This window comes from Atheta coriaria, unplaced genomic scaffold (genome assembly GCF_025399875.1).
Source record: "Atheta coriaria isolate IRGN ID8LTWV9N9 unplaced genomic scaffold, Caltech_Dcor_3.1 hic_scaffold_3_pilon, whole genome shotgun sequence".
Classification (NCBI taxonomy): domain Eukaryota; kingdom Metazoa; phylum Arthropoda; class Insecta; order Coleoptera; family Staphylinidae; genus Dalotia; species Dalotia coriaria.
In genome coordinates this window covers 6,634,106-6,648,192 of record NW_027045445.1, presented here as the reverse complement: position 1 = coordinate 6,648,192, position 14,087 = coordinate 6,634,106, and the positions used below count along the sequence as shown (strand labels likewise).

Sequence of the window (14,087 nt, the reverse complement as noted above, 5' to 3'; positions counted from 1 at the left end):
TGCACAAACGATCATTTTACACAAACTCTGTTATCATCACCGTATCATTCGTTAAACACTAACGTATACGATATCGTGAGGTACAGTCGTGTCTAAATAATCTAAATTCTCAAACGAAATGAAGGGAGCCGTTGTTTTCCTCCTCATTTTCGTACTTTGGTAAGTTTCCATTCAAATTAACTCTAATTTCATTAGTATACAAAACACTGAGCTAATATACAACATTTTACCCACTCAGTAATATTTCCTTAACAGATTCACGTCTTATTAGGTAACCTATAATAACCTATATTCTTATTTTGTTATTAATTAAATTAAATACAAAGAATATAAACGCTTTCTTTAAATTTTCTCTGTAATTGCTTTTGTTGAAAAAAAAAAAACTCTAATAAAATTTATGTTGCTAAGTAAGTTATCTCTACTGATATCTACCTTTGTTTGAGTCGCAATAATCATGCGTCTACGTGTCGCAATCATGCTTAATCACTCAACAAAACACTCAAATTAATATTCATTTCGTGGAATTTTAGCAAAGTCTTTACAAAAGCCGTGCCCACAGCCGAAACGGAAAATGAATTCATCTGCGAAGAGAAGATTCGAAAACTGCCGAAAAATTCGACACTTTTAATAATCACAGGACCATCTCCGAACATTTTAAACGAAAACTGGGTAGACCTGGTAGACTATAATGATAAAGATAATATAAAAAATATCATCATCAACAACTGCAAACTATCTCTCAAAAAAGGAAATCCTAACCTGGAGGAATTCGACGACTTTAGATCCTTGCAATATCTGAGGTTGGACCAATTAAACCTGCCTTCATTTAATTGGATCTGGGTGGTAAACCTCAATCGTTTGGTCACATTGATTCTGGATAACAATCCAATTGAACGACTTGATGGCGACGCAGAGATTTCCCTCCAACATCTCAGCTTAAAAAACTGCAGCTTAACAACACTACCACAAAAAGAAAATCAAATATTGGACATTATGAAGGAATTGAAAACGTTGAACATCACAGGTCCTTATTTTACTTCTTCACATGAAGAAGTATGTACCAAGTTGGAAAAACTGGAGAAATTCAATGGGAATCCATGCTTACGCCAAACTCCAAAGGAAACAACATCATCTGGTAATGAATTAGAATCACCAAAGGAAACAAGATCATCTGGTAATAAATTACAATCATTAAGCACCATATTACTTCTTGGATTGTTTTTATTACTTGCGAATGGAAATGGAAGACATTTTGGAAAATGGTGGATTTTGCTGTTCATGGTAGGCATCCCACTTAGCAGGGGAGTCATGCTCTTTGACCCGGAGAAATCCATAAATGAAACCGATCTGAATTTGGAATCACGTGGGATTGAAGCACTGGAAGATGATGATTTCATTAGTTTACCAAACTTGACACATTTGTACTTATCTAACAACAGTCTGGAACGTCTGAATGTCTATTCTGAGAGTATAACCTATCTTGAGGTTAACAACAATCTAATCCAGGAGATTGAAGGTGAAGATTTTAATGGGTTACCACAATTGCAGAAATTATTTTTGGAGAGAAATAAATTAACCAAGATTGACTGGGATTTGTCTAAGAAGTTGCCTAACTTAAAAAGGGTTGATTTATCCTACAATTCTGATTTACGCACTGTGCATATCAAGTCTTCTAGTTTAGAGAAACTATACTTGACTAATAATACTATTGATAAGTTGATCTTGGAAACTCCAAGGTTAAGACTGATTGATTTCCGGTTTGCGAAGTATAATGGTGATGGATTGGAGGAGATATGTAGGAGGCATTCAAGGTTTACGTTCAGGATAACTTACGAGCCTGAGAATTCTTCCACAACAGCTGATTATCAATGTACAGCTCTGGAGAATATTCCAGTGGTCAAAGCTTTAAATTTTGAAGCCATTATTCAAGAAAAAGAAGTTAAAGCAGAAGTACATCAAGAAGTAGAACTAGAAGCGGAAGTAGAAGTAGTAGAAAAAGAAGAAGAAGATGTTAAAGTTGTCGGTTGTGAGTATTCAACATTGAGAGCTAATATTGGTGATGTCGTTATCAGTCTAGATGGTTATTATAAGTTGAATGTTATATTTGCAAGTTTATGCATGTGTGTTGTGGCGATGTCTTTGAGTTTATTATGGTTGACTTTAAAAGTGCGTCGTATTGTTTATGCTGAAAAAGATTCTACTAAATTCCGGTTGGTTAGTGATGGCACAGCGTAGTCGTACTGATGAGTCCTCATAGGACGAAACAGTATTTACTGTCTGCGTCTGTTGGACCATCACAAACTCGGATATTGATTTTGTTTAAGTATTGTAAAACAAAAAATACAAAAAAATGACTTATTATTATGTTTTATTATATTTTTCGATACTTTGCAAAGTCCGGTAATAATCTATGTCCTAGAATAGAACTTAATTAATTTGATTGTGACGATAGGAATTTATGTTTGTTATGATTAAGGAGATTAATTGAGGTTTCAAGGTGTTTCTAGGTGCTGAAAATAACGTAGAATCCTAGAATTACGACAAAATGATGATTGTGAGTGATGATTAAAAGCGATTAAATCATGGCTGGCCAATCCCAGGCCCGCGGGCCACAAAGTGGCCCGCCAGGACATTTGAATTTGCCCGCCGCAAAACCCAAAGTTGGAACTTTTGTATATGTATAAGATTTTATGTATGAATGGCCATAGTCTGTGGCCCGGTGCCGCCGCAATCTAAAAGATTTTGCCCTCCAGGAAAATCCATTGGCCAGCCTTGGATTAAATATATCTAAATAGGAATTTTGTTTTGTTTGACTTATTATCAATCATTTTTCATAATAGTACTTAATTATAGAGTTAAGCTTTATTATAATTGATAAATAGATAACATTTTTTGTTAAATATTTGTGTTTCAAGTAGAAAACATTCGAAAATTCCTTATATTGTCTTATATCAATTAGAAAATTTTAAGTGTCCATACATTGTTAGATTGTTTAGGAGATCCTCTGTAAATTGTATTTACTTGCAACCCTTTAACTGTTTGTATAGTGCCCTAAAATGCCCAACAAAAGTTGTATTTTGTCTTAAATTTTTAAACTTGCTATCCAAAACACTCTATATCCCCTATACAAATTAAGGCATTTTTGGTCTCTTTACGTCATTAAATAGCTCTAAAGACACTCTACAATCTACGTTTACTCTCAACTCTTTAAACCCTTGGGAAGTACCCTAAAATACCAATCAAAAGTTTTTATATTTCTCAAAATTTTTACACTTGTTGTATAAAACACCCTATATCTTTTATACCGATTAAAGGATTTTGAATTTTCTTGCACTGTTGGATTGTGGGAAAGATTCTCTTTAATATGAGTTTATTTTAAGTCCCCTGAACCCTTGGGAAGTGCCTTAAAATGCCTATCAAATGTTGTTATTTTTTGATCATTTTTAATGCTTGCAAAACACTCTGTATCTTCTATACCAATTAAACCATTTTAAGATTCAATACGTCACTGGATAGCTAAAAACACACTCTATAAGTTGTACTTACTTTTGATCCTTTAAACCCTTAAAATGTCCTCCAAAAGTTGTCATTTTTCTAAAATTCTTAAAACTTACTGCGGAAAACTCCCTGTATCTCCTAAAGTAATCAAGGGATTTTAATTTTCTCTGCATCATTGGATAGTTCAAGAGACCCTCCTTAATTTGAGTCTATGTTTGACCCTCTTAACCCTTGGGAAGTGCTCCAAAATGTTCATCAAAAATAGCTATTTTCAACGTTTTTTTTCTTAATTTGGTCGAAAAACAGAGTCCAAATTATCGTAAAAATTAGTTTCCGTGAAAAACTAAAGCAAACTTTATTTTAAAACGAAATTTGTAATTTTAAAAACAGGCTGAAATTTTAATTTTTGCTCGAAAGACAGGGTCGGACTTTTATATTAAAAAAAATTTCTGTCGAAAGGCAGGGGCGCACTTTTCGGTTAAAAATTTTTCAGTGCGAATTAAAATTTTTTCTTAAAAATATCAATAGGGCCTAAACGATCCGTGCTAGAAAAAAATTGTTCTGAAATAATTTAAGCAGAATTAAACAAACTATCCGAATCCGAAAACAGATTTTAAAAATTCTAATTTTTAATTCTGCATAAAAAATGAAAAAGTTTTGCCTTTTTTATGACGAAATCTTTTTCGAGTGTTTTCGACCTCAAAAAAAATTGAATTTTTTTATGGAAGAATATTAAAGAAATCGTGATTTTAAACACTTTATCTTAGTAAATTTTTGTTCTATGATGCATCGTTTAGATAATAATCACCATATTAAAAATTGTTTTCGTGCGAAGTCAAAATTTTTGTTAAAATTGCCAATAGGGCCTAAACGGTGAGTGCTATTGGAAAATTGTTCTGAAGTAAAAATAATTAGAATTCAATAAGTTATACGAATCCGAAATCAGATTTAAAAAATTCCTATTTTTAATTCTGCATAAAAAAATGAAAATGTTTTGCCTTTTTTATGACGAAATCTTTTCACGGTTTATGTTTTTTATAGCATAAATTTAAAAGTTGGAATTTTGAAATTTTTTCTTCGGATTATGATAAAACAAAAGATTATAAATCATTTATTTTAGTTAATTTTTCTTCTGCGACCAGTATTTAAGGCCCTATTGACAATTTTGTTACAACAACTTAAATACTGATTATTATCAAAATAATCAGTCTGATAAGAAAATTTTACTAAAATAAGGTAACCAGAATCACAATTTCTTCCATATTTTACCATTAAAAATTAAAATTTTCCATTTTAGATTTTACATATAAAATGATGGAGAAAACTGAAAATCCAGTTTATCGCGCTTTTCTCGCAAATTAATAAAGATAAAGAAAAACGGTTTTCAGATTCAGATTCAGGACATAATTATACATCATCTAGTACTTAAAAATATTAAATTTTCTACACTTATGTAATAATTGAAAGTGGTCAATAACTCAAGAACTAATTAAGATATCGAAACAAAACTTAAATAAATGGATTCAGGGCATCATTCTACATCATATTGGAAAATTTGAAGAAAATCTGAGTTGTGGTTCTTTTGGCCTGTTTCAGTTTTGACAGGTAATTTGGGAAATATTGGTGTTATCAGAAAACTGACTGGATATCTTTCATCGCATTGCAATTCTGTATCGAATGGCGTTTTCCATTTTCCTGTAGCTTGAAGTTCAATTTTTAGGCCACAAAATACTTAAGTGTAACCTCTTGATACTTTTCAAGTGGTTTTTGGTTGACATCATAGAATCAAAAAACTGAATCTGCCATTTTATAGATCCTTATCAGGACATGAAGAAAGTACAAAAAGTTTTTCTGCAACTCTTATAGTTTCCGAGAAAATCGCGTCGGAAAATTCACTATTCACTTTTCAAAAGTAGAAATTTTAAAAGCTTATCATATGTAGAATGGTTTGCTGAACACAATGCAATTCTCCGTTTTTGTATATCTCAATTAGTTACGGAGATAATCGGTGATTAAGTGTTGCTGGAAGTATACGATTCACTTAAATGCTTCTACTGGGTAAACGGTAAGTACTAATTAGTAAGAAGTTTAATTTATAAGTGTATTAAGAGCCGCCCTACGTAATGGTATTGTTAATTTTTAACAATAATTAAAATTACGTGATAAAATGTCAGGCGCCTCCGCCATGTTTTAGTTAATTTTTTGCATGTTTTTTATAAATTAAAAAAGTTAAGGTTTTATTGCTGATTATGAAAGAGGACAATTATATGAATGGAATATTTTCATGAATTATTTTAATTAGACGCATAGTTTAGAAGATATTTGCAAAAAACTATTGAATACAATTTGGTCAATAGGGCCTTAAATAAGGGTTGTAGGTAAAAACTTTACTAAAATAAATGATTTATTATGGCCTGTTTTATCATAATTCGAAGAAAAAATTTTAAAATTCCAACTTTTAATTTTATGCTATAAAAAACATAAACCGTGGAAAGATTTCGTCATAAAAAAGGCAAAACTTTTTCATTTTTTTATGCAGAATTAAAAATAGGAATTTTTCAAATCTGATTTCGGATTCGGATAACTTATTGAATTTTAATTCATTTATTTAAGAACAATTTTCCAATAGCACTCACTGTTAAGGCCCTATTGGCAATTTTAACAAAAATTTTGACTTCGCACAAAATCGAATTTTATTATGGTGATTATTATCTAAACGATGTATCTTAGAACAAAAATTTACTAAGGAAAAGTGTTTAAAATCACGTTTTCTTCAATATGCTGCAATAAAAAAATTTCAATTTTTTTGAGGTCGAAAACACTCGAAAAAGATTTCGTCATAAAAAAGGCAAAACTTTTTCATTTTTTATAACAAATTAAAAGTTGGAATTTTTCAATTTCGATGGCAGATTCTGATAATTTTTTAAATTCTGATTAAATTATTTCAGCACAATTTTATTCTAGCACTGATAGTTTAGGCCCTATTAACATTTTTAAGAAAAAAATTTAATTCGCACTGAAAATTTTTTTACCGAAAAGTTCGCCCCTGCCTTTCGACCAAAAAATTTTTAAACAAAAAAGTCCGACCCTGTCCTTCGACCTAAAAATGTTTTAACAAAAAAGTCCGACCCTGTCTTTCGACCCAAAAATTTTTCAACTAAAAAAGTCCGACCTTGTCCTTCGACCCAAAAATAATTTTCCAGAAAAATATACAGGATGTTTCCAAAAATGATTTAAGGAATTAAAAAATAACAGAAGATTATTATTATTAATACGAATGTATTGTATGGTAATATGCACATGTCTCGCTACTAATTGTTTACATTTTACATGTTTAACATGAGACGCGCCGCGACGGACGCGCATTTGGTTCACCATTAATATTTGTTTATATTAGTAAATATCAATTATTCAATTGTCAATTTAATCCGTAAATATTCTTAGCAACTGTCATGTATATAATCATTAATAAATTATCAAATTAATCAACAAATTCGTTGAATGCGCATTAATTTAAACAGATTTCATCTAACAAACAGTCTCATAGCGTAAATCATTACATAATAAATTTGTTTCAAATTTCCACTCAAAACTTCAGAGTCTAAAATGGTAAATTGTTAATTATTAATTAATTACGTTTTTCTACTTCCAGTTTTCCACGGTTTGGAGACACAAAAAGTGGTATTTTAAACACAGACAGACAAAACCGTGACTAAAGTACTTTAGTCACGGGTTTTAGTCATGGGGTAGAGTTTGCGCATGCGCAGCTGCAGCTTGTGTCAACGCGTCACGAATTTCCAATTTCCAATTTCTTTAAATGAAAAACTCATCGTGGAAATAAAATGGAAGTAGAAAAAATAGCGTAAGCATCACGTGACTAAACGTTATTAAACACTCGAATGATTAATCAATCCCGTGACTAAAACTCCGTTTAGCTACGTGATAGCAAATACACTATTGTTGTTAAATTGTATAATAATCTAATATAGCATTCACATTAATAAATATTTCTACAGTTAACTTCGTCCATGTTTGTTTCTCGTGTTTTACATATATATCGCAATATCGTTAAATACTTGTACAAAGATGAAAAGAGTCTAAAATCGTGGCCTACCGAACAACAGGTGGCGCCACTCTCTCAACGACAACACAAACTTAAAAAATGGACCGTTGTTATGTGTTATGTGTCTTCATCATGTGTGTGTGTGTGTGTGTGTGTGTGTGTGTTTATACATTATTTGTAAAGAGTAATATAAACTATATTTTTGTATAATATAAATATAAATAGTTGGTATATAACTAACTCCTGCGCATCGTGCGCAGCCATGTGCGCACAATACGCCTAAACAAGCAATAAGATAAAATTCGAAAAATTGTACAATAAAATTGTTTCCATTTATTTCCATTTGTTTAAATATTATTCTTGTTTATATTCGTGTTTTTATGTATGCGCATCATTTTGTTTCATCATGTTCTTGGTCCATATTTCAAACAAATTGTACTATATGTATTTATTTTACACTTCACATCTGATTTCCGGCCGCCATCTTGTAAGTGGTGTGCCTACACACACGGGTCAAGTTATAGGTTAGGATAGAAGTGACAACATCTAAGGGACATTCAAAAACTTCATCTAACGCCATCTAGCGTCCAAGGATTTTCACGACGCTTGCTCGTATTGCTTGTTTATCAATATAACACACGTAATAGATAAGTTTTAAAGCATTCGATTGCACTAGAGAATTGTTTACGTTGACAGTGACTATGTAGTTTAAACTATCGGACAATCTTTTTGATTATTCAACCTTAATTATGTTTTTTTTTTTGATTTCACATCGATTCTTTTTGAGCAGCCATTTTGAATGTATCAGACGGACAAAACGGAAAGCCGTCACACAGGTTGCTATTTACATTGAACACGCTCGCTGGGCGTATGCAACCACACTTACATATTTTTACTATACTTTAAGATTAGGTTATGTTAATTGGTAATGTTTTAATGCTCGTTTTTTTTTGGTTTGTTTTTGGTATAAAGAGTAAAAGTTGAAAATGTACTGGAACGTACGTGTTGTTTATTTCATGTGTGCATAGTTTTTGTATGCGTCTAATAGCGTTCGAGTGATTCGTCGAGCGGCGCCATTTTCTCGCTCGTCACAGACTTGGGTTCTTCAATAAGCGGGACATCCTTAGGAGGTTCCTCAGCTGGCGGAGCTTGTTCTCCATCTTTGGTCTTGTTTTTCTTTTCTTTCTTTTCCTTATCCTTGGACTTTTCCTTTTTGGGTTTTTCTTCTTTGGGTGGTTTGGGTTCTTTGGGTTCCTTTGCTGGTTTGGGCTCCTTGGCTGGTTTGGGCTCTTTCACAGGTTTCTCTTTTTTGGGTTTCTCGCTCACCTCCTTGATCCGAGTCTGCTTGGAGGCGCAGGCCATTCCCTAGGAGGTCGTAGGCCCGCCTGGGACGAACACCTGGCTATCACCAGCCAAATTGGGAATGCGAATGGCGAAGGAAACAAGGATTCCCAAAGCGATGAAACACATCCCGAGGGCGTTTACCACAATTGCCTGCTCGGGGAACTTCGAATAGCTATCCCTATAGGCAACCCACAAGACAAAAATTAGTTTTAACCATTTTAAAACCCAAAAAAAAATTTTAGGTTAGAAAATAACTTACAGTTATTATAGATTAGATTATGTATGACATGCTGACATACCATATGTTCCTCGGGCAACAAACACAACATAACAGGATATATCAAAATACATGCTTTTTATTCGTTCTGAACTTCGTAACCAGTCATTTATTACATTTATAAATCCAAATTGTAATCTTAGCAAATGCATACTTATCGTTAAACCTACTGTATAATCCAATAATCAGTATACAGAGAGTATAAAACACAAAAACTCAAAATAAAATAAAAAACAAGACACATGCGGATGCGTTAATCGTACAATAAATATGGCGCACATTCTTTGTAAAATCGTGCAGCGCCATCTATTGACCAAGAGTCAATTCCAGCGCTTTTTGAGTATATATCATCCATTTTCGAATTTATTCGTGCTCACAGACAAATTCAATCGCAATAAATAACTTGTCCGCCATTTTTAATACCTACCATCGATTACATTAACCTAGAAAAAGTGTTGGCTTACAGACTACAACAATGAATAAAAAAATTTAGAATCGTCGCTCACAATTATGCTAGTAAAATCGAGTATAAAACGATGATTAAAAGTTAACGTAGGCAACACGCACGACACGAGTGTGATGATGCAAGAATAGAGTGGATGCTTTAGTAGCTTTTATTTGCCATAAAAAATTCTTTCTGCGTTTTGATGATTTCGCCGATTTCGATGTGTGTTTGTGTGTGATGTGACGTCAAATGACGGCGGGGGGCGTGGCTTAGAGGTCGCGAATGGTCATCTGTGTCCGATACCGGAAGCTGTCCCGCAGGAGGATGTATATCACGATGATGCCCAGCCCGATGAGGCTCATGCCGATCGCATTGATGACGATTGCTTCGTCCGGCAGGCGGCTGTACGAATTGCTGCGCATGCGCAAACACAACGAACAGAAAATCAACACAACGACACAATGCAGAGATACGATCTTCACAGACATACTGTATGCATGCAGAAACTATTTCTAAGCTTACTAAAGCTTAATAAAGTACACTAAAGTGCATTTTAGGTTAAAATAAGGTTAAGTACACTTAAACATCCTTAACTTAGGTTAGAAATAATTAAATTTGTGTGGTTTTGTTGTGTATTTAATGTTTTTCAATACGTACCCTAACGTAAAGAGCACCTTCTCAGTGAGACCAGTGACGCAGGCAGCAATGGCCAAGAAGAAGGTAGTCAACCCAAATGACGCGTGAATTGGTACCATGGCGGCGCGGAATGCAGCGTTGGCGCCCTCACAGCACAGCAGAACCAGGAAACTAAAGAATCCGGCTACAAACTATAAAAAACATATTTAACACTAAAAACACTCTGTATAAACACTGTCTAGGTAAAGTAGGCGTTGACCATTAGACAATTTGCTACAATTCATCGTCAATTACATCTAATGACTCATTCGGACGTTACGGCCTGATTGTTTAAAGGCGCTTTAAATTTATAATGTCACTTAAGGTCATTTAGTGCCATTTAATGTGCTGTTATTTAATTTATTTTTGTGAGCAGTGGCCAAATAATGTACCTGAAATGGCGAATAGTCCCATGGTGACCAGGCTGATCCAGCTGTGCAGCGAGTAAAGTTCGGAATGGGTTCCGGTCGTTTGGAGGTTATGTAAGTGTATCCGAAGCACGGCCAGGAAGCCAATTGCGACGCATGGTATGTATAGGCGTGGAACACAGTGTGCAGTAGTTTCACGTAGATCCGCGACCGCAGCGACAGATGCGATACAAGAGAATTGCTAGAAAAAACAGAAAAATTTTAAATTCAATTTACAAGAAAACTATAAGAGATAGACACATGGTGTATTATATATTATTTATTTAGAATTTGCACTTCGTCGATTAAGATCGTTGTGGCTAGAAGGGCGGTAATGACCCATGCGTACACACAATGTGTCCAAAACACTATAAAATGAAAATAATCGAATGTGGAACGCGAATGCATACAATTTCTATTGGAAAAACACGATTACAACGAATTTGCGCCGCTTCACTCACATAAAAATATGACTAATCGAAATTGAAAAGCGTTCGCAAACATTCAAACGCGCTGGAGATTATAGAAAGCTCATATTCGTGTTCCACTTGCCTTTATCGCGCCGCTGCGTGTAATTAACAGAAAGTGCGCATGCGAATCGCACTACGATAAAGAAAACAATTGAAAAGTTAAAATACAGATTTCTACTTTTAAAATGGTGCGATTGGATAATAATTTAAATAAGAAAATTTATTTCGACCGGTTGAAATTAGAAAAAAATGAAGTTTCAAGGATTCAACTTATTATACAATGCATGTTTTAATAAAACAAATTGCATGTAAACAGCGCACGTAGCGTCCAATGTCATCTGAGAACGGTTCGGTGTTATTTAACAATTTGTAGCAAGTGTTGTTAGACGCCGATTCGCATCGCATCGAGGAAGTTGTTTATTAATGACGTTAACAATGTAATACGGATTCAAATCTCACAACACCCGCATCTTAAAGCAATAATATTTTTCAAAACTTACGGACACCTTGTATAAAAAATGAAAGCAAAATAGACACATAGTTTATTATATAAAATTGTTAAGAATTAAACCTCTAAAGATTAAGCCTAAGCTTTTCGTATAGAAGGCCCTAATGACATTTTTAATATACAATGTGTCCAAAGAAAATAATTACTTACAGAAACCGCTGAAAGTGATGAAGCCGGCCACCATGAGCACCGGATGCAGGTTGAACTGCTTCTGATGTCGCGTCACGCCACGCGAAGCCATCTTGGTAGTAGATGACCCAGAAGAGCGTCAGCGCCAGGGAGCCCAACAGCAGTTGACGCTGGCGATGATCATAAACAAAGGTACCTGGAACCAGCTGCCGTATCCCCATTCATTCTCCTCTTCGTACTCTGTGACTGCAAACAATCAATTTGCACTAAAAATCAATTTTATACAAATACATGAACAAATCAAGACAGAAACGACAAAAAATTGAGAGGAGCAATACTGTAACTGAACGAAGTACACACATGCTGCCAGCCAGTCCATTGTGCAATTTGTTACAATTTACTCCGATGATGGTTGATTTATGCAACCCAATGCGCAAATTCAACAAAATGCACAAAAAGAATTTTTATTTTTGTTTCCATATCTATTGATAAAGATTTAAATGATTTATTAATTTATTAACTGTAGATGTAGATGGCGTTGGTTTTACTAGTGTGTGGCGACCAAGTGGCTCTTCCTCGCACGTCGTTACTGACGCAAGCACTGAGTTGCAGTCTAGTCAAGTGGAACGTGTCGATTAATCAATCATCAAGTTGACGAGAATGAAATAATTTAAAACTGCGTTTGTCACCAGCGGAAATGAATTAAACACTTATAATTGGAAATATTATACGAGTGTGCGAAAGAGGCAAATTTTGTCTAAAATATAAAATATGTCCTGGCGAGGCTTGCTTTACCAGCAATGCGAATCCGATAATAACGGCTCTGTAGCGCGGACACGTTCGATGCGTTTGTTCGCTTGGCCGCACCGCTGCCGCCATGACCACCATGATGGCGACGTGCTCATCGTGCATACGTGTTATAAATGTGTAAATGCATGTTCATGCACCGCCGCCTCTTCTACCCGCAGTCCGTGCGATTGCCATTGTGCGAATATTTCACATAGAATGCAAACTATTTGATGTATAGTTGGTTGCATACATTAAAAAAATTTATAAAGTTTTGAGGATTTCGAGATTGCGCAAGGAGCATTTTAGGTATTACATTATTCAGGGGTTTTACGAGGATGGGTTAACTCGAGTGCAGCTGATGCCGCCCCTCACGTCCGCCGGAAGTAAGTGGTTTGTACCGGAAAGAGCTTTCGTGTTCACCTCAACGGGTTAATGTTCAAACTTAAAATATTCACATTGTTTTGTGAGGGATATTAATCAAAAACCAGTTGGATATACAAAGTGTTGCGGAAATTAGTAAAAAATAAAAAATTATTGAAAGGAAAGAAAATCGTCGAGTAAATTGTGGTTAATTCGGTGGAAAATTGCGTTACGTCCGAGCCAGCGCCCGCTGCGATTAACCGCCTGCCTCCAGTGTTCAATGTACGAGTAAAATGCGTTTTGAAATAAATTATCTGAAGGATTTAAAGTTTTGTGAAAACAAATTAAGATTTACGCGTTTTTTGCTTCGTTTAAGAGAAAAAAAAAAACGACGAAAATTAACTCGAGACAAAACGCGAGAAGTCTTAATTGCTAATTCACCAATGTAGCAATTAGCAATTAGTCTCAACCAAAATAATATACCGAGTGTTCATAAAAATCATTTTATAAGAAAAAATTTTTAAAAATGCTTTAAAACCTCTTTTAATTGAAGTTAATTGTATAATTAATTAAGTTGTAATTAAAAAGATTTTTACAAAAAGTTGATTGCTAAATCACGATGTGAACAGCGCTGTGAGAGTTTATCCAATTAAACTCGGACGGGAAAACTGCAAAAATTCTCCACTTGTGAAAAATTAAATTTTATTGTGTTTATTCTCTCCTAGAGAACAAAAAATGTTTTAAAAAAGTTTTTTTTTTGTTTTGTTTTATGGAAGTTTATTGTGAAGTAAACTTTTAGGTTAGGTTTTCTTAACGTGCGATTACTGGCCCGGGAAAGCCTTGGAAACTAATTCGCTAGTTTGCAATTTGCATTCGGCGCCGATTCGTAGTCCGGTCTTTCGGTCTAATCTAGTCTCACAGGGCGCAGGATTAACGACCGGCGATAACATCGTCCTGTTTATCCCTATTCCCGAGACGTACGTATTCATCAACTTGCGCACAAACTATTCCTCTTTAATCAACGCATCTTGATCGTTTTTTATGTCGTAAACATTCGTGTGTAGTGAATTTTTTTTCGTCTTCTAAATTTATTGTTTTAGAAAAAAAAAAATAACATGGCGG

The 14,087-nt window shown here is 34.3% G+C and overlaps 3 protein-coding genes across 3 annotated transcripts; 1 reads left to right on the top strand and 2 right to left on the bottom strand.

Moving 5' to 3' along the window:
- Positions 1-2,900, top strand: LOC135803892 (uncharacterized). The gene is made up of 2 exons (XM_065317620.1): positions 1-159; positions 531-2,900. Exons 1-2 carry the CDS (start codon positions 119-121, stop codon positions 2,233-2,235), a joined length of 1,746 nt encoding a protein of 581 aa, XP_065173692.1. The 5' UTR covers positions 1-118; the 3' UTR covers positions 2,236-2,900.
- A 3,857-nt stretch (positions 2,901-6,757) lies between these two features.
- LOC135803730 (lysosomal membrane ascorbate-dependent ferrireductase CYB561A3-like) lies at positions 6,758-12,195 on the bottom strand. Its single transcript, XM_065317413.1, is given in 9 exon segments — positions 6,758-9,083; positions 10,285-10,462; positions 10,704-10,835; positions 10,838-10,882; positions 10,885-10,911; positions 11,838-11,901; positions 11,903-11,980; positions 11,983-12,062; positions 12,177-12,195. Coding segments are annotated over 9 exon segments (780 nt in total). The 3' UTR covers positions 6,758-8,926.
- On the bottom strand, positions 8,603-8,923 carry LOC135803731 (protein TonB-like). Its single transcript, XM_065317414.1, has one exon. It carries the CDS (start codon positions 8,921-8,923, stop codon positions 8,603-8,605), a length of 321 nt encoding a protein of 106 aa, XP_065173486.1.
- Positions 12,196-14,087: the final 1,892 nt, after the last annotated feature.

Bases quoted from the DNA above. Each gene is read 5' to 3' on its own strand.
- LOC135803892 (XM_065317620.1), top strand. From the start codon at position 119: ATGAAGGGAGCCGTTGTTTTCCTCCTCATTTTCGTACTTTG. The intron at 160-530 runs GTAAGTTTCCAT...GTGGAATTTTAG, and splicing joins CTCCTCATTTTCGTACTTTG to CAAAGTCTTTACAAAAGCCG.
- LOC135803731 (XM_065317414.1), bottom strand. From the start codon at position 8,923: ATGGCCTGCGCCTCCAAGCAGACTCGGATCAAGGAGGTGAGCGAGAAA.